Genomic DNA, 27,153 nt, shown 5'->3' with positions numbered 1-27,153 from the left:
AGCATCTTCACTGCACCAAGTTGAGAATATGGGTCTAAGTCTTTAAGAGTAGCTCAAATGTCTCTTTCATAAAACACTTTAAGGATGGCAAAAGCATCTTTTCCAAACAATCAAACAATGGGCCTCATAAGTTTGCCGGTCCGGGATCTACAGTACCGGTAAGCATGCCGGTACCGTAGTTCCCGGACCGGCAAACTACGATTTGTGCTCGCGGGTGCCTTTCCACCCACCAGGTCGGACCTGGCGGGCAGAAACGCACCCGTGAGCACAGCATGTCGAATGCTACGGCACCTTTATGAACCCTAGAGGCCGAATGGGAATGGGAGCATCTTTTTTCCGGCGCCCGCAAATGGGCTGTCTCCAACAGCCTCACGCCTGTAGTCTCCCTTCCAGTGTCCATAACGAGGTATCCGCTGCACTTTTTCCCGTCTCGCCAGTAAAGTGAGCTCCCAAGCTTTTGCCTGTGAGCGCCTGGCTCTCCCCGCACAGCTCCTATCTGTGCATCTGTTTCTGCTATTGGTTCTGCATACTGCTTCGCCTGCTCTGCAGCTCTCTTCTCTCCGGAATTGAAAGTGTTAATTAGATTTAAATGTCCCACACAGCTGATTGTTGGTATGATAACTAGTCCACACGTTGAACTTCATTCCAGATTGACCCCTTCCTCCTCTCCCTTGTGTCATTACTTGAGGCTTTATGAGAGTTGAGTCCATCGGTGTTTCAAACATTTGAAAGCCATTGCTTTAAACCTTTGTTTAAATCAAAGACATCAGAGACAGAAGATGTCATGTGGGTGTTATCTACATGTGAAGTGTGAATTGTATTCTGCCTAGAATATCTGGCAAGAAGGGGTCTTAGGGTTCCACAACTGGAGAGCTTTTTAGGCATTTAGGAATGATAGGATCTTCTTCACATGGAAGGGAGGAATACCGTTTCTCTCCTGATGAGTTGCCACATCTCCTCCCATGTGATCTTCCCTCATACTACCACCGCCAGGGTCAGGATCAAGCAGCTGCTGCATTCCCCTTGCTACATGGGAGGGGTTCTCAGGCTGGGGATCAGTGATGACTCCATAGAATTTATCGCATAATAGCCTCGGAGATCATGTGACTGCATGGGAACGCAGGGATTTGAGAGATGATAGCTCCACAAGGCTGCTTTCCTTGTGCCACCACTTTTCAAGGGCTCCGATAGCATGTTTGTTTGTTTTCGGCAAGCTTGGGTTGTACCAGGGTGCAGATACCTTTACTTTAGAATGACTAGACTTTAGAGGTGCATGGGCATTAGTTCTTTGGCAAGGTGGTTAAATGTATCCAGAAGGGCTATGGCATTCCTGTGGTGGGGAATTTTGTGAACAGTGCATCCAGCGTGTGTAGCGGGAACATTTCTCAAACTTTTCGAAGTCAATAGGCATTATTGCACGTAGGTTTCAGTGTTATGTGGCTTGTCTTGGATTGCCAAGACTATGCCTTCATCACAGTCCAACTCACTTGCTTGATACCAAACAAACAACGGTAGCAGCCGCCCATACTTGGAATTCACTATTTCATCAGGACCTTCCTCATAGAAGCCCTGGAGACCAGCCTATGTGCATTGACAGCCAATGCTGGCTCAACGAGTGATGTTGACTCATTCCTCTTTGCCTTCAACCATTCCGTTAGCACCACTTAGACTCATGCAACACTAAAATTGCACCATGTAACGGTATTCTGAAGATCTCACAGCCCACTCGCCGGGTAGGAAAGGTCCGTCAGTAAATCAAACCTGATCTTGCTATATGCAATCAACTGCGCAGCACCAGGCACAAACTCATAAAAACTGCCAAGATTATATATTACACCACAACACATGGAGACAGACAACAAAGGAAGAGCCCTTTTCAGGCAAAAAGCACTTGATCTTACCTGAACCTCTTGCTCCACAAAAAAGTAGAAAAATGTGTAAATAATTTCTTAAATAAAATCTCTAAAATGTCACCTCCCACAATTCCTGCCACAGAACGTACAAACATTGTCAAAATGCAGGCTCATTTTGTGTGATAGAACCCAGACCTATCTCACGAGGATAACATACTCCCCACCTCCACCATCAAACTCATTAGGGGCCAAGTGTTCCCGACCCTCCTCCATATAATATGTCTCTCTCACAGGAGACCTTCTGCATCTAGCTCACAACAGGACAAAAAAGCTACCAGGGACCTATCAAACAACGTGCAAATTACCATCATTCCATTCATGGAAAAGATGCCTGAAAACCTGTCACTGTACAGTGGCATGATCAGATCAACCATCAAGGCCTGCTACAAGACCACCACTCTAGTTTCAGGCCCAGATGCAGAAGCGAAATAGCAACCTTACAGGTTATTGATGCCATGCAGATCATGGCACAAGAGGATCCAGTGTGATCTCTCTGCAGTGTTCAGCACAGGTGACTTGTGACTCAGCGCACATTTTTTGCTACACCTTTGGGCTTTATGGAGTCTGTGCTGACCTGATTTGCCTTTGATTGATAGATTGGTTATTTATTATGCGCCTATACACAAGTGTTTCAAGGTGCAACAAGGCAAGGGGGGTTAACAAAGGGAAGACAAGATAACGATCTTACTAGACGTTGTGTCATTGAGATCGTGCAAGTGCGCAACAAGAAGTGCAGGAGGGAGGGTACAGGGAGAAGTGCACCACGAGCACCAGGGCCCCGAGTTAAGTGCAACGAAGGCTGGGACTACTGGAGGCAATCCCAGCCTGAGGTTAGCCAGGGGGCAGTGTAAATTGGGCCAGGCGGCAAGTGCAGGGGGACTGGTCAGGGTGGGGGGCCTGGTGTCCTGTAAATCTCAGGGGACACGAGCAGCCAGTCAGAGGATGGAGCAGGAGCAAGGGAAGGTTAGCAGGGGCGAGGAAGTGAGAAAGAAGAGGAGAAAAAGGGAGGACTTGAGGAGCTTCCGGAACTTAAGGAGATCCAGCTGAAGGCGGAAAAGGGTCGGGAGGCCATTCCAGAGGGAGGCACCTGCAGGGGAGGGAGATCTACCCCCACTCACCTGCAGCAAGTTAGTAGTAGACGAGTGAAGGGCTCTAGGAAGAGAGTTGAAGGCAGTGAGGGCCACAGCCCCAGAAAAGCCTTGTGGACGATGATGAGGGTCTTAAACTTGATCCATGCAGCCACCTGGAGCCGGTAGGGGGGGGGGGGGTTCAGGGCCACGGAGATGCAGTCCCTAGGATACGTCTTGCGTTCCTGTCCTGGATGAGTTGAAGAGGGCGAAGAGTAGAGATAGGCAGATTGAGAAAGTGGCTGTTGCAATAGTCCTCCAAAAAAAAAAATAGCTAGTACAGATGGGAAAACATGTGGTTCCCTTAAGGCTCCCTCCTTTCGCCAGTCATCTTCATTGTCTAAAGGTAAGCTGTTCTGAAGGGATCTCCGAGCTTGAATGCTATTTTATAAATGTTCATACCATCATGAATGACAAACACCTATGTTCATCTTAAACTGTCTAAAGTCAAGTTTGGAGAATACTAAAGAGGGAATAATTGTACCACTCGAGTACATAAGATCAGCCCACCAAAACAATTGTTATAACACACACAGGTGGAGAGTCCTCATAGGTTGTCACATAACTATTGCCATACTATCTGTCCCTCAGGAAGGACTACAATGTCCCTGTGTGGTAACAGAACTATACTTAGGGAGTCAGTGGTAACAGCCTATCTTTTTATTTAACTTTATTTATTGGTTTTACATAGTGGTCATTGATAATCACATTAGTGGTGAGACAGTAACACCCACCAAGCCCCTTTGAGCACCCCAGTAGAGCAAATACGTGACCCACCTATCTAAAAGGGAAAGTGGAAGGGATCGGCCTATTCCAGTTCCCCTGCTCAGGGGTACTGAATTCGTGACAGAAACTACTTCTAGAGAAGACTTCTTATAAAAGAACCATTTTCTACTGCAGTCTGGACCCAACAGAAGGAGTGAAAAACATTTTTTTTAAAAGGAACAAGTCGATATTTAAAAGAGCTACATTATAGTGGGAATTCTTTCTATTTTTTATTAGACCCTCAGTGGTGTGTGTAACTAAATCTAAGATTGTAATGATTGGTAGTGTTTATTGCTCCCATGAATGATATGTGTTTCTTTCGCATGGTATCTCACACCATAAAGGATATGGTCAGCGAGGTCGACTGGTTACTGAGACTTCTGTATAATTTACATTTTTAATAATTTGTATTGCGCTACTGACAGAATAAATGGCATACAAGCACAGATGTCAAAATAAAACCTCATATACATACCAGGATCAATGGAGCAGCAAACTGAGGAACAGACCAAAAGAACCAATTAGTTAAACAGGTAGATTTGTAAGGCCTTCCTAAAGTGAGGGAGTAACATGATACTCCAAATAACAAATGGCAAAGAATTCCATCATCTGGGACTGTAGATTGGGAAAAGCCTGTCACCCCTGGAAACAAATCTGGATGACAGCATCACAGTAGAAATGCGTCTGAAGATCGTAACAAACGTGGCAAATAGAGAGCTGGTTTATCTCAAAGATATTTCGGTGCTAGATGGTGTAAACATTTAGAGATCAGGCACAAGATTTTAAAATCTATCTTTTCCTTAATAGGGAGGTAAGGCAGTGTTCTACGCAGAGGTGAGATCGATGAGGATTTAGATACTTTAAAGATGAGTCGAACGGCTGCATTTTGAGCCCTCTGGAGCGGAGTCAGTTGTCACTTAGGGATACCCGCTAGGGTACTATTGCCTTAGTCCAGCCTCGAGTTAATCAGTGGCCCCAACACAGCAGCGTGGTCCATCTGAGGAGCAAATGGGAGAGCCAGGCGCAACAGGCGGAGAGAATGAAACACTGATTGCACCTTGGCTTCAACCTGATGCTCACACCCCAAGTTAGACTGCCATATGGCAGTCCAGATTCTTAATCGTGGGAGGAAAAGCCATCTTGGAGCAGAGGAAGCACGGTGGCAGAGGACATTTGGATTGCACTGCTAACAGATGTTTAGGACCGAACAAAATAACCTCTGATTAGGGTTCAGTTGGAGGCCGTTAAAGGACATCTGCTGTCCTTCCTCTCCTAAGCATTGCGCTACCTTGTAAATTGGCTCCACTGATTTATTACTCTCAAATACATCTGAGTGCCATCGGCATAGGAGTGGTAGCAGAGAGCGAGTTGCCTGAAAACGGACATCAAAGATTGTAAATATAGGTTGAACAAAAGAGACGGGAAGCCCTGTGGAACACCAGAGATCAATTGTATTGCGTCTGAGAGATGGCCTGTTAATTTAACCCATTGAAGACGTTAGAGAGAAATACCTAAACCAGCATAGTGAGTGATCCGAAACTCTCTCTACCGACAGCCAACGGGACAATCAAATGCCATGGTCCACAGTGTTAAAGGCTACCAACAGATCGAGCATCATTAGCTTCTCTCAAAATATCGTACCAAACCGCCATCAGTGCGGTCTCAGTACTGCGAATGGGAGGAAAACCAGACGGATAGCTGTCAAGCAATGAATGCTTTTCCACATATTTCTGCAGATGGATGGTTACCACTTTTCCTAGAATTTCTACAGGCCAAGGGAGCCCTGCCACCAGAAAACATAGTTTTGAAGATCATTTGGGTCGATCATGAGGTTTTTGAACAGCGGTGTAACTATAGAAAGTTAATTAATGTTGCATTTGTCAGGACCATATATCCGATTTCAACGTTGGTTGTTGGGTCGATTCACTTAGTCTGCGACTAACTGGGACAGCACAGACCTACAGAGTGAACACAAAAGCAATGACAAAATGTGTAATAAGTCTTTTAATGAGGAACTCTAGTAAACCTGCAAGGCACATAATTGACTCTTCTATAAGAATTAGCCATGCCTTCATCGTTGCTAAAACATGTGTTCGTAATCCCTGGGACATCCATGTTGCCATATAGTTCCAAAGAGAGTGGCACCTTCAGTGGTGCATTTAAACACCTCCCTGTTAGAAATGGAATGAAAGTGCAGAGAAATATTACCTTCATGATAGTTGACGTATTGGGCTACATTGACTAATCGCTTTAACACTAATTACTGGATGGCTATTATGTGCGGCAAAAGTGAAAGAACTACATATATACTGTAGCCAAAAACACTACCTAGCATTAAAATCTTACATTTAGTTACACACTTCTGCGAGGCCCTAGTAAAAATATTTAAAAAATCCCCACTAGAATGTAACTTATTTAAATATCAACTCGTTCCTTTTTTTTAATAAAAATCGAATTTGTACTTCTCTGAAGTCCAACCCAAAAGGGCAGTCATTCAATCATAGCTATCAAACATGAAACACAATGTGTTCAAGCCAAAGCTAGCAGCAAGAGCCACATCGCTAGGTTTCAGCATCAACTGCAACATCTCTTTCCACCATCATGTCACCAAAAAGTCCCATATGCCTGGTACCAATTAACACTACTACGAAAAATCAAGCCTTTCCTGCCACCAGGTGAATTCAGGACTGCAGCACAAACTCGGGTTCTATCGCACTTTGTCGGGAATTCCCATTGGAATCCTCACCCCACTTAAAGAAGAACCTTATGGTGCAGCCAAACTAATCGCCAGCTTCATAAAATAGGATCATAGCTCCCCTGTACAAAAGATAGATACTTACCGATGACCAATACCAGCTTGAATACTCTTTAAGACAGCCATTATGAAGTAAGATGCTATGGAAACGGCTGTTAAGTTGGTCATCAGCAGAAGCCATTGCAATTCCAAAAGCTGAAACACTGTGAGACTGGAAAGAAAAGTTGAACTAGGGCACAAGTCTTCTCTCATTATGCACAAGCACTCTGGAATAATATCAAAGCCCATAACCGGATGTCTCCATGGCTCCTGCAGTTCAAGAAAGAGCGAAGACCATGTTATTGTCTCGGGAGGATAGCTCAGGGGCAACGTGCTCGCCTTGGAAGCAAGACGACACAAAGCAACACAGGTTTGATCCCAGGGTCTGCGCTTAGAAACCTCTGGGTATTAAGCGCATTATAAATGACCTATGATCATCATCATCGTCATGGAAGGGATACCCAAAAAAGCTCTGCGCATCATGTGACTCTGATCTTGGTCTCCCTGTTACGAGTCTTGCCCTGACCACATGGCAACCAGATCAGCCTTAATTTTGAAAGACATTCCAGAATTAGTTCATAATAATGCCTAACATACCGCCATCATGCACCATGACCCAGCTGCCAACTAGGGCGCCAGCTCCCCTGCACATTGAGCTCCAAATACCAAGGACCCGATCCCAGCTGTGACTCAAGCTAAACCAACACTCGCCAGTACTAGGCCAACACCACATGCCGCCATAATGACTGAGACACACAACACTCGGCCCCTCAGGAAGCTTCAACTGTACATATAGAACACACTTGAATGGGTGCAAATCGGCCACACTCACCTACCATGGTTTATGGAGGCTGGGGAAACAAATATCAAACTATTGGGAAAGTATAAGCATGGGAAAGTATGTCAGATCCAGGTGTCGAACAGAGACAGGATGGGCTGGTCTCTTGCTGGTTAGCCATAACTGAGTGGAATGATGATGACAAGCTATTATTCCTCTTTCTATTGGACGTACACCAACAGGTCGCGAGGCAAAAGGTGCATGTTCAGACATTTCCTTATGTTGTGAAGAGTTCATGCATTTGGGAAAGAATAATGGGGTGGGGATACATTGAGTGATTACAACAGATTACAAGTAACCAGGCCATGCAATTCATACAGACAACGGTTTAAGATGTACATTGATATTGAATAGAATCCTTGATACTAATAGCCAGCAGAAACCAAAGGTTAAGCAGAACATACTGGACAACTTGCAGCTTCCAGAGTGTCCATTCCATTCTTGGTAGAGGTTATATAAATGGATTAGCAAAAATATAAACTATTGGTTTTGGTTAGTGGGTGCGTAGCCGATGTTGTGGTTTTATTTTTACAACGATCACAGTGATGGACACTTTGCACGTGACCTTCCAAACCAGGTTTCAAGTAAAACCACTGGGAGGATTTATTGAAATGGAGTTTTAGAAGCAAAATTTCATGGTTTGTTGTTCTAAAAAAAACGGAAGTCCGATTTAAGATTGAACGTGTCTTCAGGCAACAAACCTGTGCATGATACCCACTAGAATGTATTTACTTTTTTTTGTGAATAATTGATCCTTGATTTTAAAAAGGTTTCAGCCATCTCCCCAAAATGCAAGGTTAAGCAGGGGTCTAGGTAAACAATGTACTCCTAACATCAGGCCAATAACCCGGATAATACAGAATAGGGATTAATAGGCATGCATGAATGTCATCGTTTCTCTAACCAGCACTGCACAAGACATGTGTTCAAATTACTGACACGAGCAGCACCGTCCATTAAAAGGATATCTAATACAATGCTGCCTATTATGAAGATAGTGTGCATGTGAAAATGACTTCTATTAACTGAATTGCTAGCATCAATCAATGTTTGCATTACAAGAACAACATATTTTAAAGGAAATATATATGTTTTACTTGCCTGAAATACATTAATCAGGAATGTGAACCACATGTTTAGTCCCAAACACATCGTTTTACTCCCACCTTCCCACAGTAGGGAGTAAACTACTGCACACATTCTTACTTGGAGCCCTGAATTCAACTGCAATGATTTTAAAGCATTGTTAATGTTCACAGTATCATGTATACTGCCCTGGTGACCATTCCATTGACATTTGAAAACAGTTGAAGCTTCCTGAGGGACTGAGTGTTGTGTGTAAATCAAACTTTGAACCATTCTCAGTATGCAACTAACAGCTAAGAGACCAGATTCAGGTCACCACTTCACCAGACATAGTCATAGGAGAGGATAGGATGATCACATTCCCGATGGTCTAAAAAACGTTTGGTAATCTACGTACCCCAAACTTCAACACAGAACTGTTGTAATGTAGTCTTGTCCTGCCACTGGCCTGGATGTTTGCTGTAGAATGTTGGTGCATGAATGCAGCTCAGGAGAATGTTGGGTGGATCTGTGTGTGAATGTTCTGTGAGTGTCAGTTGGGGGCCTGAGCTGGGTTGAATGGATGGCCGGTGGGTCAGCTCCTTTGTTAGTGATGTTTATACCTTCCCATGTTCCAGTCCATGTCTACTCGTGCTGTAAAGAGTAACTGGAGTATTGTACAGATTGTACATATGTGAATAAAGCCTACCCGGAACCAAACCTAGACTACAGGTGGTCTGTACTTCAGTGATGCATCCTGAATGTCTAGCATAAGGCTTTATTACAAGAACCTCTAAGATTGGCTGGCTTTTGTTTGATACTCCTCATGTGTAGGAGGGCTAGCTTAACTTCCTTGACTACAGTTGAGGAACCAGGGCTCTGAAGATTGGAGCACTGCAATATTGCCATGGAGCTCCGAAAGATCTATGATTGGGTCAAGGAAAAAAACAAAAGACCGCAGTCTGTATTAATCACCAAGTTTAAGGACAAACTTGAACCTCTCTCTAGAATGTAAATGCCCTCTGAGTAGATACGGTCGACCAATCACAGTGCCAGGGATCATAGCCTTACTCTTGTTTTGTGTATAATCTCAATTGCTATTGTGACAGTTTCCTGCCAGCACAACTGATGTAACTTGGACATCAATGTAAAAAGAAAAGATTTAGTTGAATTTAAAGTTCAACAGACTCCTTAAAGTTCTTCTCTCTGTCTGCTCAGAATTCAGGTGGTTTCTCTCACCTGTGTGGGTGCCCTCTAGTCTTTACTACAAACTGGATTTACTGCCCCATTATGTTCTACGAGAAAACGCGGCTAAGTGATCCTGCGGTCCTTTATCTAGCGGCAATGTGCCATGCAACTCCAAACACAAATGAAGACACTGTTTTTCAATTGCAGCATTCATCAGATACTGTCAGGAGAATATTAGCTTGAAATCCAAGGCAGAATGAGTACCAAGTGGAGAGCTCCAGCATTATTGTACTTTAGTGCTCGGGTGAGTAAGGAGCTAGACACTGATTGAATTAATGGCAATTAATTACAGTATCAACGTGCAGTGTCCTAACACCGACACCTTTTCATTTTCAGGTCTAATCCAGTTAACAAGGTGCTAACACTCAAATAGGTGCCTGCTTTATAGCATAGATTTTATTGCTCCCTACACGATTTCCAGTAACACTAAGTGCAAAACAGGTGTATTCAGTACCAAACACATTTCTGTTTGCTCTGTACTAAATTCAGCACATGCAACCACAACTTACATTTTACATCTCCTTATCATAGGACTCACAAGAAGAGTTGTAGCAGCAGGTCTGATGCGGTCCTAGATAGCCACAGTCCAACCACAGCTTAACAATTTGAAATGAATCATTACTCCAGGTGCCTTGTCAATGTGGAACACACATTCAAGTCCTGCCCAACACTTCTAGTTGGAGGGTTTCCCACAATTATATTAATACCTGCCTAACTGCACTGTACAAGTCCCAGGATCCTAGATAACACCAACAAGATAACAAGAGTGAGCAATTTGACTTTCACTTTAATAGACACTATTATTAGACAATGTAAACTGCAGAAAATAATTGACATGTATATATGCATAACCGTGTTTATATCATTTCTCTCTCCATGTTGTTTTTGTTGTCGTGCATCTTTGTTTCAATTATCTGTCATGTAGTTGCATTATGATTTATTTGCAGTTTGAAAAATATATGAAAGTAACAGTTCTGAGGAAGAGCTTAGCTCGAAACACGCATCGGCTAATCACGTGTCTTCCTGATTTAGTTCTTAAACTTCAGTCTCACTAGACTGATTTCATGTGCCCTCTGGATTTAATTCATTTTGTTGAACTGCAGCTTCACTAACACTTTGGCTGATTGCATGTGTCCTTTGGATTAATGTGTTCAACTTGGAGACACATTAGACGATTTGTTCTGTATTGCGTCTTGTAATTTGATGGACTAATCATTACCTCTAATATATTCACAATACTTTAGAAATCAAAAGTAAGCTAGATAGTTTTTAGAGTGAGGCGCCCAGTGAGACTTCACGCTGTTGTACTATGTTCTACTTGGTTCACCTTTACTCCTTCTCAACCTTTCAGTAGCTTGTAACAGCTGACTCGTGCATTCTCTTAGTCTTTCATAGATATGCCTCCAATAATGTGCTTCGTTGCTCAGTCTTGGCAGACTTGAAACAAGTTATTGTGTCACACTATCCATCTTTCAGGCACTTGGGAAGCAGATTCCATCTTAGTCTTTCAGCAATTTTCGACCAACAGTTCATTCTCTCTTAGGTAAGTGAAACAAATGGTTCTAAGTGTGCTTGCACAGAGCAGTCTTGCTAGATAAAACTGTCACACCCCTGCCGCACACAAGTGCGTGCAGGGTTTGACACGCTCTGCGGGACCCGGAAGCGCACGTCCAGGAGAACGGGTAAGTATGTCGTGCGTGTATGTGTTGGTGTGTGTGTGTTGAGCGTATGTATGTGTTTTGATTTGGGAGGGTGAGGGACCAGGGCTGAGCGATGGGGGTTCCTGTGTGTTGTGTGTATGTATGTGTTTTGGTTTGGAGGAGTGGAGGGTGGGGAGGAACAATGGGGGAACGAATATAAAAAAAATGTGTAAAAGATAACCGCATTTTAAAGGTCTCAAGAGAAAAAGACCTTTACAATGCCGGTTTTCCAATTTAAAAAAAATGAAAAAAAAAAGAAAAGTAATAGGTCAATGTAAATCGGTCTTTTTCTCTTGAGACCTGTAAAATGCGTTTTTCTTTTTTACATGTTTTGTTTATATTCGTGCCCCCATTGTTCCTCTCCACCCTCCACTCCTCCAAACCAAAACACATACATACAACACACACGAGGCTAAATCAAGTCTACATTTCAAACAAGATGTTGCCTGCTCCTTCCTGTGCATACCACTGTTCAGATTTGCCCCTGGATTTCAAAATGTAATTTTTATACCTCTGCAGACTACTCTTTTTGAAAACGCTCCCACAGTTAGAAACCACCCCCTTCTCACCTAAAGCTCACTCCAAAAAGTGAGTGAACCACTTGTTTTAATTGTCAAAATTGTGTTATCGTGTGTCATAATGCGATCTGTATGCTAGCATTATAGCTGAATATGTTCTGTTTACCTAAATATGACATTTGATAATGTAAAAAAAATAATGGCAACTGCATTACAGGGTTGCAGCATCGAAACAAAGGGCTCGCCTCGGATGAGGTTTTATGGACCGAACAAGGGTACTGCTCAACTTTAAAATACTGTTATAGACTGAAGGATGGGTGAGCGAGTTCATTCGCATGATGTCAACTTGTCAAGGCATCAGACAGACATGATTTACACTCTTGACATTGGTTTGATTCATTTAGGTCATCATTTGAAATGTTTAAATCCATGAAGACCTCTTGGTCAAACCTCAACAGGAATTCTTCCTTAATCCCATTGTGGCTGAAGACACTGGAGCTGCATACTGGCAGGAGGTCTCAAAATGTACACTCGCCCACTAGACATTAGCTAGTGGCAATTGACTCTTGGCGAGTATGAAATGATGTGCTTTGTATATGTTTAGGATTGGGGTGGCAATTTACTTTTTATGCTGTAGCTTGAAATGTTCCCCCCTGCGGAAAGCACTTCAGTGTTCATGCCTTATACTTCGATGTACAGTTGAAGTCATATCACGTCAACACGTACTGGCAAAACTTTAGAATGTCAACAGTAGAAATCTATGCTGCATTAACATGATTTAACCAAGCATAGAAATTTTATCACAATTAACAATGTTGCAAGAGTTTTCGGAAAAGGAGAACATTACATTGCTGGAAATATTAAAGTGTTATTACTGAATTATTTTGCAATAAAAATTATTTGTCTATGTTTTTATATTTGCATTGAAGAATACACTATTGCAGGAGAACGCACATAATAGTACAATGCAATTTTAAGACAAGATAGACAAGGGACTAGAGGCGGAGGCATTGCTATGGTCTGCAAATGTAGCCTCTCCTTGAGGCTAGCGGCCCCAATGGCCTTCAATCGTGTGAAGCTCTCAGTCAAACTACCATTGACCAACTCCCAGACTCTTAATATCCACCTGATCTACTGCCCTCCAAGCCCAATTGGGACATTTGAGGAAGATATCCATTCCCTTCTCTCCAGCAACCTCAAAAGTTCTACGCAATTGGGGGACCTGAACTTGGGATTTAATGATCCATCGGATCAGCCTGCCCAGACTATAGCAAATATCTTATCAGATCTGGGCCTGACCCAAAGAAGTAAAGCCCCCACCCACAACAAAGGGAGAACACTAGATTGGGTAGCAGATTGCAACTGCCACGCCAATATCCTCACCACATCACCGGTAGACTGGACCGACCACTACCTGATCACAAACACGCTCTCTACTAATAGACCTCCTTCCATACCTGCCCCCAGGGCTCCACCTACCCTAACCAGAAATTTAAAAAAGCATTACAGTCGATAGGCTGATCCCTGACATTCTCCCCACCCTTCACTTCCTGACACCACCGACCCAGAAAGTCTAGTCAATGAACATAAAAAAATCATGGCTTCCTCCTTAGAACAGATTGCCCCACTTAAACTGAGACCATGTAAGCAAAAAAAACATCTAAACAAATGGTTCACACCGCTCCCAAAAAATCTAACGCAAGAAAAAAAAAAGCTGAGGCTGCATGGAAACTACTGCCTTCAGAAGCTAACAAACTAAAGCTCACTAAACTCGCTTCCTGCTACAAAAAAATATCTGCCTTGCCAAACGGCAATCATATGACACCCGTATCTCCCAAGCTAACTCCAACATGAAATAATGATTTACCATTCTTAAAGAACTGGACACCCCCATCCCAATACCAGACACCTGCACTAAAGATAAAAAATGGTGCTCAGATATCCAACACGCATTAGCCAACAAAGTATCCACCTTACAAAACAAAATATCCCAAAAAAAAAAGCTCCTCTAAATGTGCCACCCACTTCTAAAACACCTGTTAACACCAATGAAACCTTTCCTACCCGATTTAGCTTCTCTAAAGTATCTTTCATCGAGGTGTAAAGAATTATTTTGTCCCTCAAACCATCTAATTGTCTGGGCGATCTCTGCCCAGCACAATCTATTAAGGACGCGGCTCGAGACCTATCACTTTTCATATCCAAGCTCATCAACACCTCCTTTGCTACCAGCACCATCCCTACCAACCTTAAAGAATCATGGGTACTCCCTCTTCTAAAAAGAACCTACTCTAGATCCCTCAACACCTACCAACTATAGACCAATTACAACAGTCCCCTTCCTCCTAAAAATATTAGATAAGGTGGCCAACATGTAAATTCAAAAACATTTGGAATTACACCACCTATTGGGAGCTAGACAATCAGGCTTCCGTCCACAACATGGAACGGAGACTGTCCTCATCGACATCAAGACCCAAGTCGATGAGCTTAGAGACAGTGGCAATTCAGCTCTGCTTCTTCTCCTGGACCTCTCAGCAACCTTCGATCTGGGAGACCAAACCATCTTATGTGACCATCTCGACACAGCTGCACATTTCTCCAAAGAGGCCATAACTTGGATTAGATCTTTCCTAAGCGGCAGAACAATGAGGGTCTTCTCACCCTCAGCAGAGGCCGACCCCATACCCATCACATGAGGCGTACCACAGGGATCCTGCGTCTCCCCTACACTGTACAATATCTTCACCAAGCCCCTTTTTGATGATCTGGATCATTTTGGTATCACCTACACTAACTATGCAAATGATACTCAGATCCTCCTCCCATTTAAAGGGGATTATGACAAGGATTTGGCCTTTGTGAATAGAGTGTACATCATCATCCAGGCATGGATGGCCATGCATGTTCTATGCCTGAATGATAAAACAGAACTCATCATCTTGGGTACCCCGACTAACGTAAAAAAATTAGGAGCCGATTACTCCTCCGTCATAATTGATGGCAACCCCATTAAGGTAGCCCAGGAGGTAAAAACACTAGGCTTTCACCTCGACTCTACCTTGTCCTTCGCTAAACAGGTCAACACACTGGCGTCATCCATGGCACACACGTGCAAACCTATTAGAACGGGTAAGCTATTTCTATCGAACAATAGCTGTACTATCCTAGCCAGAGCCCTTATTCTGACCCGTCTGGATTATTGCAATGCCCTATACATAGGCGCTAACAAATCCATCATCACAAGAATCCAAACCCTACAAAACAATGCCCTTAGAGCGGCCTTAGGCATCTCCAGAAGAGAGCACATTTCGGAGAGTAGACGACAGAACGATTGGCTCTTTACTAAAAACTGCCTCGCTTACCCATAAATCTCTCAATAATACTATCTACCTCTCTGAGAGATTCCACAAAAGGACATCCCTAAAACCACAGTAAATCAGGACTGCCTAACCATCCCCAGATTCAAACTATCCATGATTGGTGGCAATAGCTTTGCCATTAAAGCAGCCAAATTATGGAACTCCCTGCCTCCTACACTGAGAGCAGTCCACTCCTGCCAGAACTTCATAACTAATACTATCCTGTGGCTAAAATTTACAGATCATTAATCTACAAGATACAAGATCTTCAGCGTATAACTAAAATGAAACTAGTATACCTTTATTGTGGTAACTTCACTTACATGTACTACACCCACAATTTTTTTCTAAATATCGGACCATCCTCCTGTAGTAAGTAAATGTAAATATCTGTATATTTTGCCTTTGTAAATAATGTATTGCACTGTATAACTGCTGCGCCCGGATACCCTTGGGTCTGGTGCGTATTACAAATAAACAAACAAACAAAGCTGTTATAAATTAATAGTGCACATTTCTGGAAAAGTATTCTCCTAATCTTTCTTACAGGTTTCACAGTTGAGGTTGTTCTCTTTTTGATAACATTACTCGTTATAAATTTAATAAAGAAATAAAAGGCCAGGCGTATGTTTGTCCGAAGCGGTCCTCCCACCTTCACTTGTTATCACCGCTAAAGGGAGCCTTACGCATACAACAATAAGCCTTAATCTTCCAGGCGAGCAAAGTGTGTAGTTCAACTATGTCACCGCTAGAGCGAGCTGTTGACTTACACATACTATAATAAGACTTCATCTTCCAGGTGAGCAAGATGTGAATTTCAACAATATCAACACTAGAGGGAGCTGTTGCCTTACGCATACAACAATAAGACTTCAAGTTAACCTTCCAGGCAAACAAAATGCATATTTCAACAACAACATACAATTTCCCATAAGTACTATGTTGAACTTTCAACAGATTCTGTGAAATTTTGTTTGAGGTTACTACCCCTCCAGTAAAAGTAGGCAGATCCTTTACACAAATTTGTTATATATTAATATAAATTATGTTAAAATACACCACATAATATATTTACACTCTGAAAATGTCTTCCTTTACGCACATTAGTCTGTGTGCACTGGCTTTTCCACTAGTAGTAACATATTTGATCATTTTCAGATGGGTGTGTGTAAAAGGATGTTCCAAAAAAGCATTTATGTTTCTTCAAACGATGTTGCCATTCTGCCTCACCGAGTTCACGAGCGACATGGCAACATCAAAGCAGTTCCTAATTCTTCATTTGCAACTGAGTAAATGCTTTGATATCATCACTGTCACATTGCGTCTGTCTGCCACTCAATAAACAGGTTTCTTCTATTAATTGTAAAACAAAAAGCATGAAAACATCATGAATTCATAAAGTCACTCTACCACTGTCTCTCGCATACAGAAAGCAGGTTTATATTACTTCCAACAAAAATTCAAATTGTCTGAAAACATAGGCTTTGCAATTGCTAAATATGTAAAGACAAGTAATAATGTCAATTATGTGCACATTTTAATTTACTTAATTACAACACTCGTACAATCTACAAAAGTGACTACAGCTAATTACAAACAAAACCGCAAAGAATGTAATCTAACAGAGTAAAACTTTCTCCAAAAAATTCTAAACTAAAGAAAACAGCTGCCACTCTTTACAAATGGATTTGCACCATGGACAGCCAATTTATCAATGTGATGTGACATCTGATGGCGGTAACAGAGGCTATTTAAAAGTGGCCATCCACCAAAAATGGGGGTAGAGAGGCTGGATAAGCATGGTCAAATAACTGTACCCCTCCTCAAATTGCATCATATAGTACCACCTTCCTAAATAGCACTGTCTCTATTACTTTTGCCTCAAAGGTATCGAGAAGGCAACACACAGGCACCGAAAATAAAAATTGCAAAACCGATCCCATTCCGAGAACACACCATGCATTTCATAATGAGTTAAACCTGCGAGTCATGATCAGCAACGCTACTTTACCTAGTGATATCAAAGCTTGGTGGATTTCCTTCATCACGTTGCTGTAAAGGGCCTTCTGCCACTCATGTAAAAGCTTCCACTCCTCTTCTGAGAAATAGGAAGACGCTTCATGGAATAGAACCTGTACATTGAATGGAACATGCAAAAATCATTAGGGAGTAGTGATCTCGAACAGAAAAGCGCAAAACTATAAGTTAGCCTCCTATATAGCAGTTAATGCTAAAGCAGATAAAGAGCTTGCTGTGAAATTCAGATGGCTGACAGTGTGTCTGGGGGATCTGTGGTGGAGCATGTGTGCCCATTTCATCCCCAAAGACAACAAGTCACCCTTTGGCTGTTGGCTCTTGTAGCCAAGACTGACACTCTTGTAGACTACAGCTAAAGAAAACATCTGAATGGTGTAATGTTTAGCTCATATCATATATATTTATATTTCAAACTCATTGGAGCCCATTTTGCTCCTTATTGTAATTTGATGGCGGGCTCCCCCCTGCCAAATTGTCGTCATTTGCGCGGTGGAGTGCAAATGTGCAGTGTACGCCACTTTTCCCATGCACATTTGCACTCCGCTGGGGAAAGTGAGTATGCCAGGTAGCGTTTGCTTTTAATTGTACACGCAGCACGTACAATAACAATTAAATGCTAGTAGATAAAGCCGGCTGACCCAGAGGGATCGTCAGCATTTGCGCCGGAGTGAAAAATCCATGCCTGCCCAAATGCAGGACCATTTGAATGGCGGAGAGGAAGGAAGGTGGCAGAAATGCAACTTGCATTCCAGCCCTCCTCTCAACATTCCACCACTCCGCTGCACCATAGAAATGATTGACAATGTGGCGTGGCGTGGTGTGAATGGAAAGTGTTCAAATCTCCCTCAAGGCTTTTGAGCCTTCCATTAACGTTACGCCACATTGGAACATGGGCTCCATTGTGTATTAATGATACAAAAACGGTTGAGAGAAATGTAACGAGGTATATGTACAAACGTTATTCCAACTTCTGATTTCAGTTTCTGTAGAATAATGTCTTCCTACATACCGCGATCTGCAAATTGTGAATGTGTGCACAAATTACTCTGCACAGGCAGTCAGCAATTGCTGATTTAAGTAGAATAGGGATGGGGTCAGCACATGCCTGGTTTACAATGGAATGCCCCTAATATGACTCTTGGCAAAGAGGTCGAAGTACTTTATCACAAAATAGATTTAATTACATCAAAAGTTGGATGAGGAGTTTAGAATGGTATCAGGCCTTAGTGTTCACACATATTCAACAGGGGTAACTGCTTCCTTGCGAAGTTCCTGACTTCTCACATGCCCCCCCCCTCAAATCAGCCCACCATGCCGTAGCTCACTCCATCACCAGCAGTAGGAACATTTGACCACATCATCCTCACCTTGCGGAAATTACACTATCTCTATCTCCACATCCCAGCTATGATCTGGATCAAAACTGTGCTCCTTATCTACAAGACAACCACCATCCCAGGACTACTGGACAGCCAAACTAAAAACGTTGAGTGGAAAAAACAGCCAGTCATCTCACAGTAAGACCATCACTATACTGGAAGACAGGCAGACTCACAAGGAGCAAACTAGGAAACATTCCCCACTCAAGCTACGCTCTGCTCCTTTAGAACTCCATCCTGGTGTTTAGGAAAGAAGTGAAGACCTAGCTCTTCCAACAACACTTTGTTGTAATATAGATCAGGGTGCAAAATGTGCAATAGCCACTACCCTTTGGCAAGACATAATTCACTCTTGGCGAGTAAGGAATGGTGTTCTGTCTGTATGTATATAATTGAGGTGGCGAGTGGCTTTTTATGGCCGGCTAGTGGCTTGCAACTTTAAATTTCACACGCTCACCTAGATTACGGCTATCCTTTACACACCCCGTCTGCATATTTTACTGAAATAATTATTACTAATGTGTACTTGATGATTTGTTAAATTTACGCTACTAATGATTTTCTCTATGACCTGTACAGCGCTCCATTACTTCCAAGCTAGGTTTGCGCTATAAAATAAATAATAATAATAACACCCTTGTATCGGCAGTTAATACTGGGGGTCTTTGCTAGAAGATATCTTTTTTCTTGCAGTCATAAGTAATTAACCTTTAGAGAGAATTTAATTACAGTGTTGACTTATGTGTATAGAATTCTGTTACCATATTGTTTACCTATATCCCTCATAAAGTTATGAACCACGACCATTGGCTAATCCCCGACATAAACGACTGGTATTGCCTTGAGATTGACTATGGGCAACAATCCCACGCCGATGCAGGCAGGACACCCAGCGTAGAGCTCGCTAGCTACAGGGGTGCTTCTGTGCTCCTGTAAACCCTATGCCCGCACTGTGCACTCTGGCTGTTCATGGCACACATAGTCAGAGGATTCTTCTTGGCGGGCCCCTCAGCCGGCCCTGCACCCATTCTCACCCATTCCTACCTGGCAGATACAGCTTGGGACAACCCCCTCCCCACCGCACCCCTTACCTCCACCCCAGTTGCTGCTGGCATAAGCGGCCTGGGGCCTAGACTCTGCATCCCACTGCTGCTCTGATTCTTTTGAGCCACAAATAGCAGATGCGGCACTGTACTTTAAATGGGGCCCTTACTCTTCCTTACATCACCGCCTGGGATGTACCCTAGCTAATTCCCTGCAAAGCCCCCAGGCTGTCTCTTCTCCCCAAGGTTTGTGTTTCCCTCTATGTTTTAATCTCAAATGTGGGATATAAAAGAGTTCTAGACCTCGCCCTCAGGCCGTACCTGTAGCTAAAGCCTGTATACCCCATTAAACAACATTGCTGCACACAGGCCTTTAACTCAGTCTTCAGGCCCCATCACTCCTGTTCTCAGGCTACTTCTATAAAGCTTAGTTAGCACATGGATTCTATAATGGAGCTCCACTGAGCCAATAAGAATGATTGGAATGTATATATTGTCTATATCGTCTTCAAGAGGCTGCATTACAAACATTCTATAATGATTAGCAGCATAAAAACTCTGACCTAGTCTTTTAGTTGCACAACTCCATGTACCAATAGGCCCTGTGAAGGGTCATGATTAGTTGGGAAACTAACCCTTCCCCAACGTATTGCTCTCGGTGGCTGGGGAGTCTGGTCATTTACCATGCATGCAGTGCTTTGAAACACAGTGTATATATGGCTGCGTGTATATATATCACAGAGGAGATGCAAGATGATCTCCCTCTAAGTCTTACATTGACATACATTACTGTATGGGGTCAGAGAATAACAGGCAAATCAAAACAGGGCTGCCAGACTAATCATGAGACTGAATTCCAGAGACCATGACTCCCTATTATTGATTATGCGGCACTGGCTTCCTTTTGCAGCTTGCACTGAATTCTGGAAACTGGCCTAAGCTATCTAATCCAAAATAAACTCAAATATAATTTTGTATTTATTAAGAGTGTTGGGTTTAAAACAAACAAAAACCTTTCACTTATGTCAACATTAAAAGCACAAATTCAACAAACTGCAATACAATATTCACAATCTTTCAAATAAATGTAATACATTTCCAGTACTCGCCTACCACAATAATAATAGAAATGTGTTTCTCACACATAAATCATACTACAAGTATTGCCCCTCCAGGCATCTCATATCCGCCACTTAAAAAACTCTGGTTGTTTCCTTATATGGAAGTAAGACCAGGCCTCATGTCAAGGGTACACACGGGTGTCCACCCACTTTTTCAGAGAGAGGACGCCCTGGTGTAAAATGAGCAAAAATGTCCTGTATTTTTTAAACTTGCAAATTTACACCGTTGTCGGGACCCGGACCGTAGCCGCCAGGTTCGCAAGCGGCACTTCACCACTGCACCAGATAAGCTGATGAAAATTAGCAAACAACTAAAGCTGAAATGTCACATTTTGGGAGTGGATGTTCCAGGGAAAACATTGTTATTGATTCTTGGAGTTTAAACCATGCACACCCCAGCACCACACAACACACCAACACTAGCCCATACCAGAGGCACTGAGTTGTACCCACACGGGCCTTCCGCACCAACTCCCACATGCAAAACAACACTCACAGACGCCAGTTCCTCCCGGTTCTGAACCTATCCTATCCTCACTAACCTCTCCACCCCCTTGTCTCACAGAGCCACTCAAGCGCCTGGAGACAGCCCCTGGGTGGTAGCGGTGCATGGTATAAATCAACATAACACACCTTTTAACGTTTTCAAAGCAACATTGGAAGAAAATATCCTCTCTTGGTTTTTTGTGTATGTTGATTTTATTGAAAGGTAAATGCCATTCATCCCATGCAATTTGTATGGTTATGCAAAGCCAATTGAACTAAATTTGCATATTTCACCTTGATATGGTAATTTCTGGTGACATCACATCCAATTGCATATGTTAATGAGCCCCCCACTTTCTTTTTAGGACTTGATCCTAGTAACACACTGATGGTGCATCCATAGGGTGGCCCATAGATAAAAGCAGAATCATCCTCACTACTGACAAAAAGACTTAAGACTTTTGTTTTGTCTCTGGAGGATAGCCCAGGGGCCACCTGCTCGCCTTGGAAGCAAAACGACACAGAGCAACACAGGTTCGATCCCCAGGTCCGGGCTCAGAAACCTCTGGGTATTAAGCGTGTTATAAATAACCAATCATATCATGTCAGTTCCTCTAGATCCTTGAGTCCCACTGGCTCAGAATGAACTTTAACTTGCAATATTTCTGTTTTTTTCTTTACATCTATACAGTTACCAACTTTGCACTTTTGTGACCCAGAGGCTGGCATTCCCATAGTTTGTACTTCTTAACTTGGCACCTACTGTATCATAGACACCGTTTCACCTGTGCACTTACTGGAATATAAACTCTCCTTCCTTTCCCCTTTGCCTGCACTTGCCTATGTGAATTTCTCCAAAGCAGGCGAGGATCAGATCCCTCAACTACTCCTCCGTCTCTTTTGATATACAGGAACCTCGAAGTTTGCACATCAAGCCATACAAATCATCAGTAAATAAAATAAACATACTGCCAAGTGCAGCAGATGAGGCATAGCAACACATTTTACGGGTGATAAAAAGATGGCAGGGAATTGGAAATATTCTTGAGGGAACACCAGTGCTCAATTTGTGGGGGTATTTGCCAGGGCTCATCCCTGGCACTTATTATCTCTGACTCATTTTAATTATGAAGTGGTGATAGTCAGTGCATCCATCAACCCCAATGAGGAGGTGTGAGCTGTAGGGTAACCCCAAATATGTCGACATTGTGTGGAGCAGCAATAGGTGGTGGCATCAGTGGTGGGGAACTGCCCACCCACAGTGTCACAGGGGTGCTAGGAAATATCTGGGCCCTGGCAATTATTTTTTGGGACACATTAAGCACTGGGGAACCTCAAACCAACAAAAGATTAAGGAGCAACTACACACATACACGGCAGATAAGAATCTCATACAATTCTCATTGGGATATTTGTTTAGAGTGGAGCAACGAAGTACACGTCGAGGGTAACAGATGGCAAATAATCACAGGTGTGTGGGAAGCTGACAAAGCGGGGAAAGGGAAATTAGGCAGCAAGCGATGTACCAGCAACCATGGGGGGAAACGGCGGATCCAATCGTCCAGTGACAGGTTAGTTGGGGGCGAGGAGGGGTGGGAAGCAGCCGTTAAGGTGGAGCCAACATGGCCCATTGCAGTCATGAGGCAATAGCCTCTCCAGACCACAACACCCTGCTTTAATTTAGCATTCTGGGGCTTGTGATCCTGGGAAAATACTGGACTACAAGTCCCAGAATACTAAATTAGAACCAGGACTAGGCTAGCATCTCCAGAAGCAAGGGGGTCAATACAAACGCTTTTCTTCTCTATACATCAGTGCCTAACTCCACCATGCCCTTGTCCCTCACACCACTACTGAGAATGGGTGGGGTGTATAGGCAAGGGTCAAACAACAACAAGATGACTGTCCCGCCCTGTCACAAGCGCCCGTTCGTTTCCCAGATTCTCCTCGGTAGAGATCATGGAATAAGGGTAAGGATATGTGTCCTTGTGTGAGCTCGTGCTTCTAAACCTAGGCCTCGTGAAACATGTTGCAGAATAAAACCCCACCTCATCCGAATCTTTCCACGACATGTTTTTGCAATTATCTCGAATCTATTTCTCTCCAATGCGGCAGTCTGGAGGTCAGGCTTCCAACAATAACCAGAGGGAAGGAGACGACTGCTCAGAAAACCAGAGAGGCGAACAACTTCCTTCTAGCAAACACTGTGCTGTGAATAACTTAACCTTTTTACCACACATGCCCAAAAGAAGATACGCTATTCACCCGCACGTGCCTGGCGGTTATCTTTTAAGGAGCAAACTCTCAACCAAGACACTTCTTATTCGGACCTGCGTAGGCCCCGATCATGAGGGAGAGCGCTCACCTCAAAGACACTAATCAGCAGGACATGCTCAAAGGCAGTTGTACGCGCCGGTTTGTTTTATGTTTCACCCGCGCGCCCAGAAATTAACATTCCTTTGCAGAGCCAGCATAGAAAAACGACGAGGAGTGATTTGGTGCACTGACAACGCAATCAACTAAATGGACTGCTTGGACTTAAATGGGATGATAAATATGTTGGTGGGGCGACCAGTAGTCGTCGGCGTTGCCAAATGGTTGCGTCGCATTTTCTAAAAGCGGGAGGAGGGCAGGCGGCTTTGCCAAGTTGCTTCATTATCATGTTTAATTCTCAAGTCACATACATGAAATCGAGGTAGTGCTGTAAGTGAAATGCGAAATTGTGGCGGTACGAGAGAAAACTCAAACAAGAGGGTGTAGCCAAGTGTTGCGCGTGGCCTAAAAGATAGATGGGGGCTTAAACACGGGCCTCCTGTCCCAAGCAATACATTATGAGCCCAGGTAACCACGAATTTGGGTTACACAGCATTTTCGCAGGTGTCTTGCATCCAGTCTGCGTAATGTGAATGATTCTCTCCCCTGTTCACTTTGTAAATCGCTGTCTGTAAATAAATACCTTTTGCACTCGATATAAACAATTAAATCAGTGAGTAAATTGTGCTAATTCTGTAAAGAAATAACTCAGACCCATTGCTTATAGCGAAAGTTCTCTCAGGAATTGTATTGGCTCAATGGATAGAGCATGTATTTTTGAGCGTATATCCATCGATCTGAATTTTTTCCCAATGCATTTTACCTTCCATTATTGACATTTAGATATACAAACCTCTTAGGTGTAAACCACCATCTTGTGACAATCTTATCCGTTGATCAATCGCTCTAAATTCAAGCACCCTTTGGCGTAAAGCGCTATATAAAAATTTAATGAATACAAAAAATACAAAATAAATCATAACAGCCGCCCTTCAAGCTTGATCAACATGGCAAACTGATATTCTATTCTTCTTTGCAGGAAGTTGGTGCATAGCATAGCCAAACTTACGCTGTCATTAACTACGTCATCACGTTACCTAACGCAAAATCCGGAAGATGAACACACACATAGACACGCTACAAGTGTACTTACTTTTCACAAAAAGAAGCAAACAGTGTATGCTTTTCAATAAATACTCATAGTTGGGAATTTACCAAGTCGTTATATTTCTTAATTTAGCGGAAACAGTTGAATACATCCAACAAGCCATTCAAACTTTTAGCACACACGAGTCATGAGTAGAGTCCCTACAACTCCAGACCATTTGCCATCTCAGATACAAGCAGTTGGGCACCAAGGTAGAGCAGGTGGCTCAGGGAACTTAATATATAGATTGATGCAACAGGCGTCGGGGAAGAACGCTGCCTCAGAGGCATACTTCTGCACTTGTTAGGCCCCATCAAGTGAGATATTGTATTTGAGATGCCGGAAAACTCAACTGACCCTTTCCAAGGTATTATTGACTCCTTGAATAATGATTTCGCCCCGCTAAGGAATGTAGACTAGGAACGCCACATTTTCCACACATCTACACAAGACAAAGGGGAAAGCATGGGCAATTTCATCATGAGATTGCGGAAAAAAAGGGCAAAATATTGCGACTTCGACCGCTATTCAACAGAGGAAGCCTTAAAGTCACAAGCTATTGCAGGCTGCGAATCGCCCGACTTTAGAAAGAAATTACTGCAGGGGGCGCTGTTGTGCATGAGGAAAATGGCTGCCTAGTTTCGGAGCTCCAGCCCCACCATAATATCCTGCGCTAAGTTATCCGTTCTAAGGCCGTCTGGTGGGTCGAAAACCTGCGTGAGCGACCGCCTAAGTGTTCGACCACAACCAGAGAAAATCTGGACTTGTTGCTGCATGGGGTTGCCAAGATATGCCCGAGTGAAAATTCACTGACTCGCGGCGCTGTGTCGGGCCGTCACATAGAACCAGGTGGATTCACCCGATTGCCGTGGATGCTGTGAGCTGCGGGCCGCAAGAGGGCGGAGCTTGCGATGGCAGTTCGTGCCTAGCCCTGACATACGGCTCCCACCCTTGGTGCGCTGCCGGACGACGGCGCCTGATTCCTCCTTTGAGTGCCTGGTCTTGATCGGAACCGCCCGACTGCAGGCCGCTGTGAATGCCCGCCGCCCCTCCTCCCCCGGACGCAGTGTCTTCGGAACTCCGGTTGGGCGTCTGGCCCGATGACAGCGCGTCTGTAAACGCACTTAAAATCAAGTAAGAGATTGTGAAATATGGGAGTGAGGTGTGCGGTGTGACGGACCGGCTGCGGGTGCATCTCCTACCCATACAGTGCCGCGGTCTAGCGACTGGAGCACTCCTACGCTCTGGGTGCACCAGTGGGCCTAGTATACTGGCACGCACGAGGTCTAAGGGCGAGGGAAACTACTAATTAAACTGCATTTTACGTGGTGAAATGGACATTGCTACTCAAGCGTCCACGATATAATAAGCATTGGTTGCCACGGACAATATGACTGTGCTGTTGGGTTCTGACCCCCCCGTGGAGTACGTGCACATTTTGACTGGCCTGAAGCGATACTGCTGGTCATTACGGAGGACACGTCTGAACTTTAATATATCGCATGCTGAGGCGGCTACAGAAACATCCAATGGCTAATACAAGGCCTCCTTCTGGGCAGCTGAAACACACACTTTGGCATTCGGCGGGGAGGCTAAGAGTCTCGAGAAGCACAACTGGGCGCTGCTTACGTGAGAGGACACAATTCACTTGTGATAGATCCGCCCTGGAGACCTAGCATTTGTTGGGGCTGCAGGCATATTCATATCCCCGGCCACTTCGCGCTGACCAAGACCATCTTCGGAAACCACAGCCCTAAAACGTCTCTAGAAATACAATTAGGATAGACATGCAGTCCTGCACCAACATGGGGGAACCAAACAGAGCAAACAAAGCATCCAAAACTCCTGGCAGTAAAAAAAAGGGCCAATGGACACATATACCAGTACTCAAAATCAAACCGTGGCAATGGAGATACATCCTGAGACCAACCTATCAGGCGAACTGTAAGGAGTAAACAGAGAGGATAAACTGGCCACATTAGTTCAAAACGGGTTCCTGGCAGTAAACACCAAGCTAGATGAAATAGTTGCCACTATAGGCTCCATGAGGGCCAGGATAGACAAAGAGAGTGCACGTGTCACAGATACTGAGAACAGGATAAGCGTGAATGAGGATACTATTGCCCATCACAGTCGAGACATCACCCATATAAAAGAAACAATAAGCAAACTGCAAAGCAAGCGCGAGGATCTCGAATCTAGATCGAGAAGAAACAACGTCCGAGTGGTTGGAGTAGCAGAGTCCTTTGGGAAGGGTCAAATGGAGAAACAAATGGAAGAACTGTTCAGATCCTTGT

The 27,153-nt window shown here is 43.6% G+C and overlaps 1 protein-coding gene across 1 annotated transcript in view; it reads right to left on the bottom strand.

Moving 5' to 3' along the window:
* The window catches only part of LOC138582144 (zinc finger protein 34-like), a 124,802-nt gene extending 101,209 nt beyond the window's left edge, over nucleotides 1–23,593 (bottom strand). The window contains exons 1-2 of the mRNA XM_069653168.1: nucleotides 23,445–23,593; nucleotides 17,342–17,462 (exon numbers count right to left, since the gene is read on the bottom strand). Of these exons, the coding sequence (XP_069509269.1) occupies nucleotides 17,342–17,462; nucleotides 23,445–23,468 (145 nt within the window). The 5' untranslated portion in view covers nucleotides 23,469–23,593. The remainder of the gene's footprint in view (nucleotides 1–17,341; nucleotides 17,463–23,444) is intronic.
* Nucleotides 23,594–27,153: the final 3,560 nt, after the last annotated feature.

Source organism: Ambystoma mexicanum, chromosome 3q (assembly GCF_040938575.1).
Source record: "Ambystoma mexicanum isolate Mex_15411 chromosome 3q, UKY_AmexF1_1, whole genome shotgun sequence".
NCBI classification, from domain to species: Eukaryota; Metazoa; Chordata; class Amphibia; order Caudata; family Ambystomatidae; genus Ambystoma; species Ambystoma mexicanum.
Note: the sequence above shows the minus strand (reverse complement) of the source record. Positions and strands in the feature narration are given on the sequence as shown.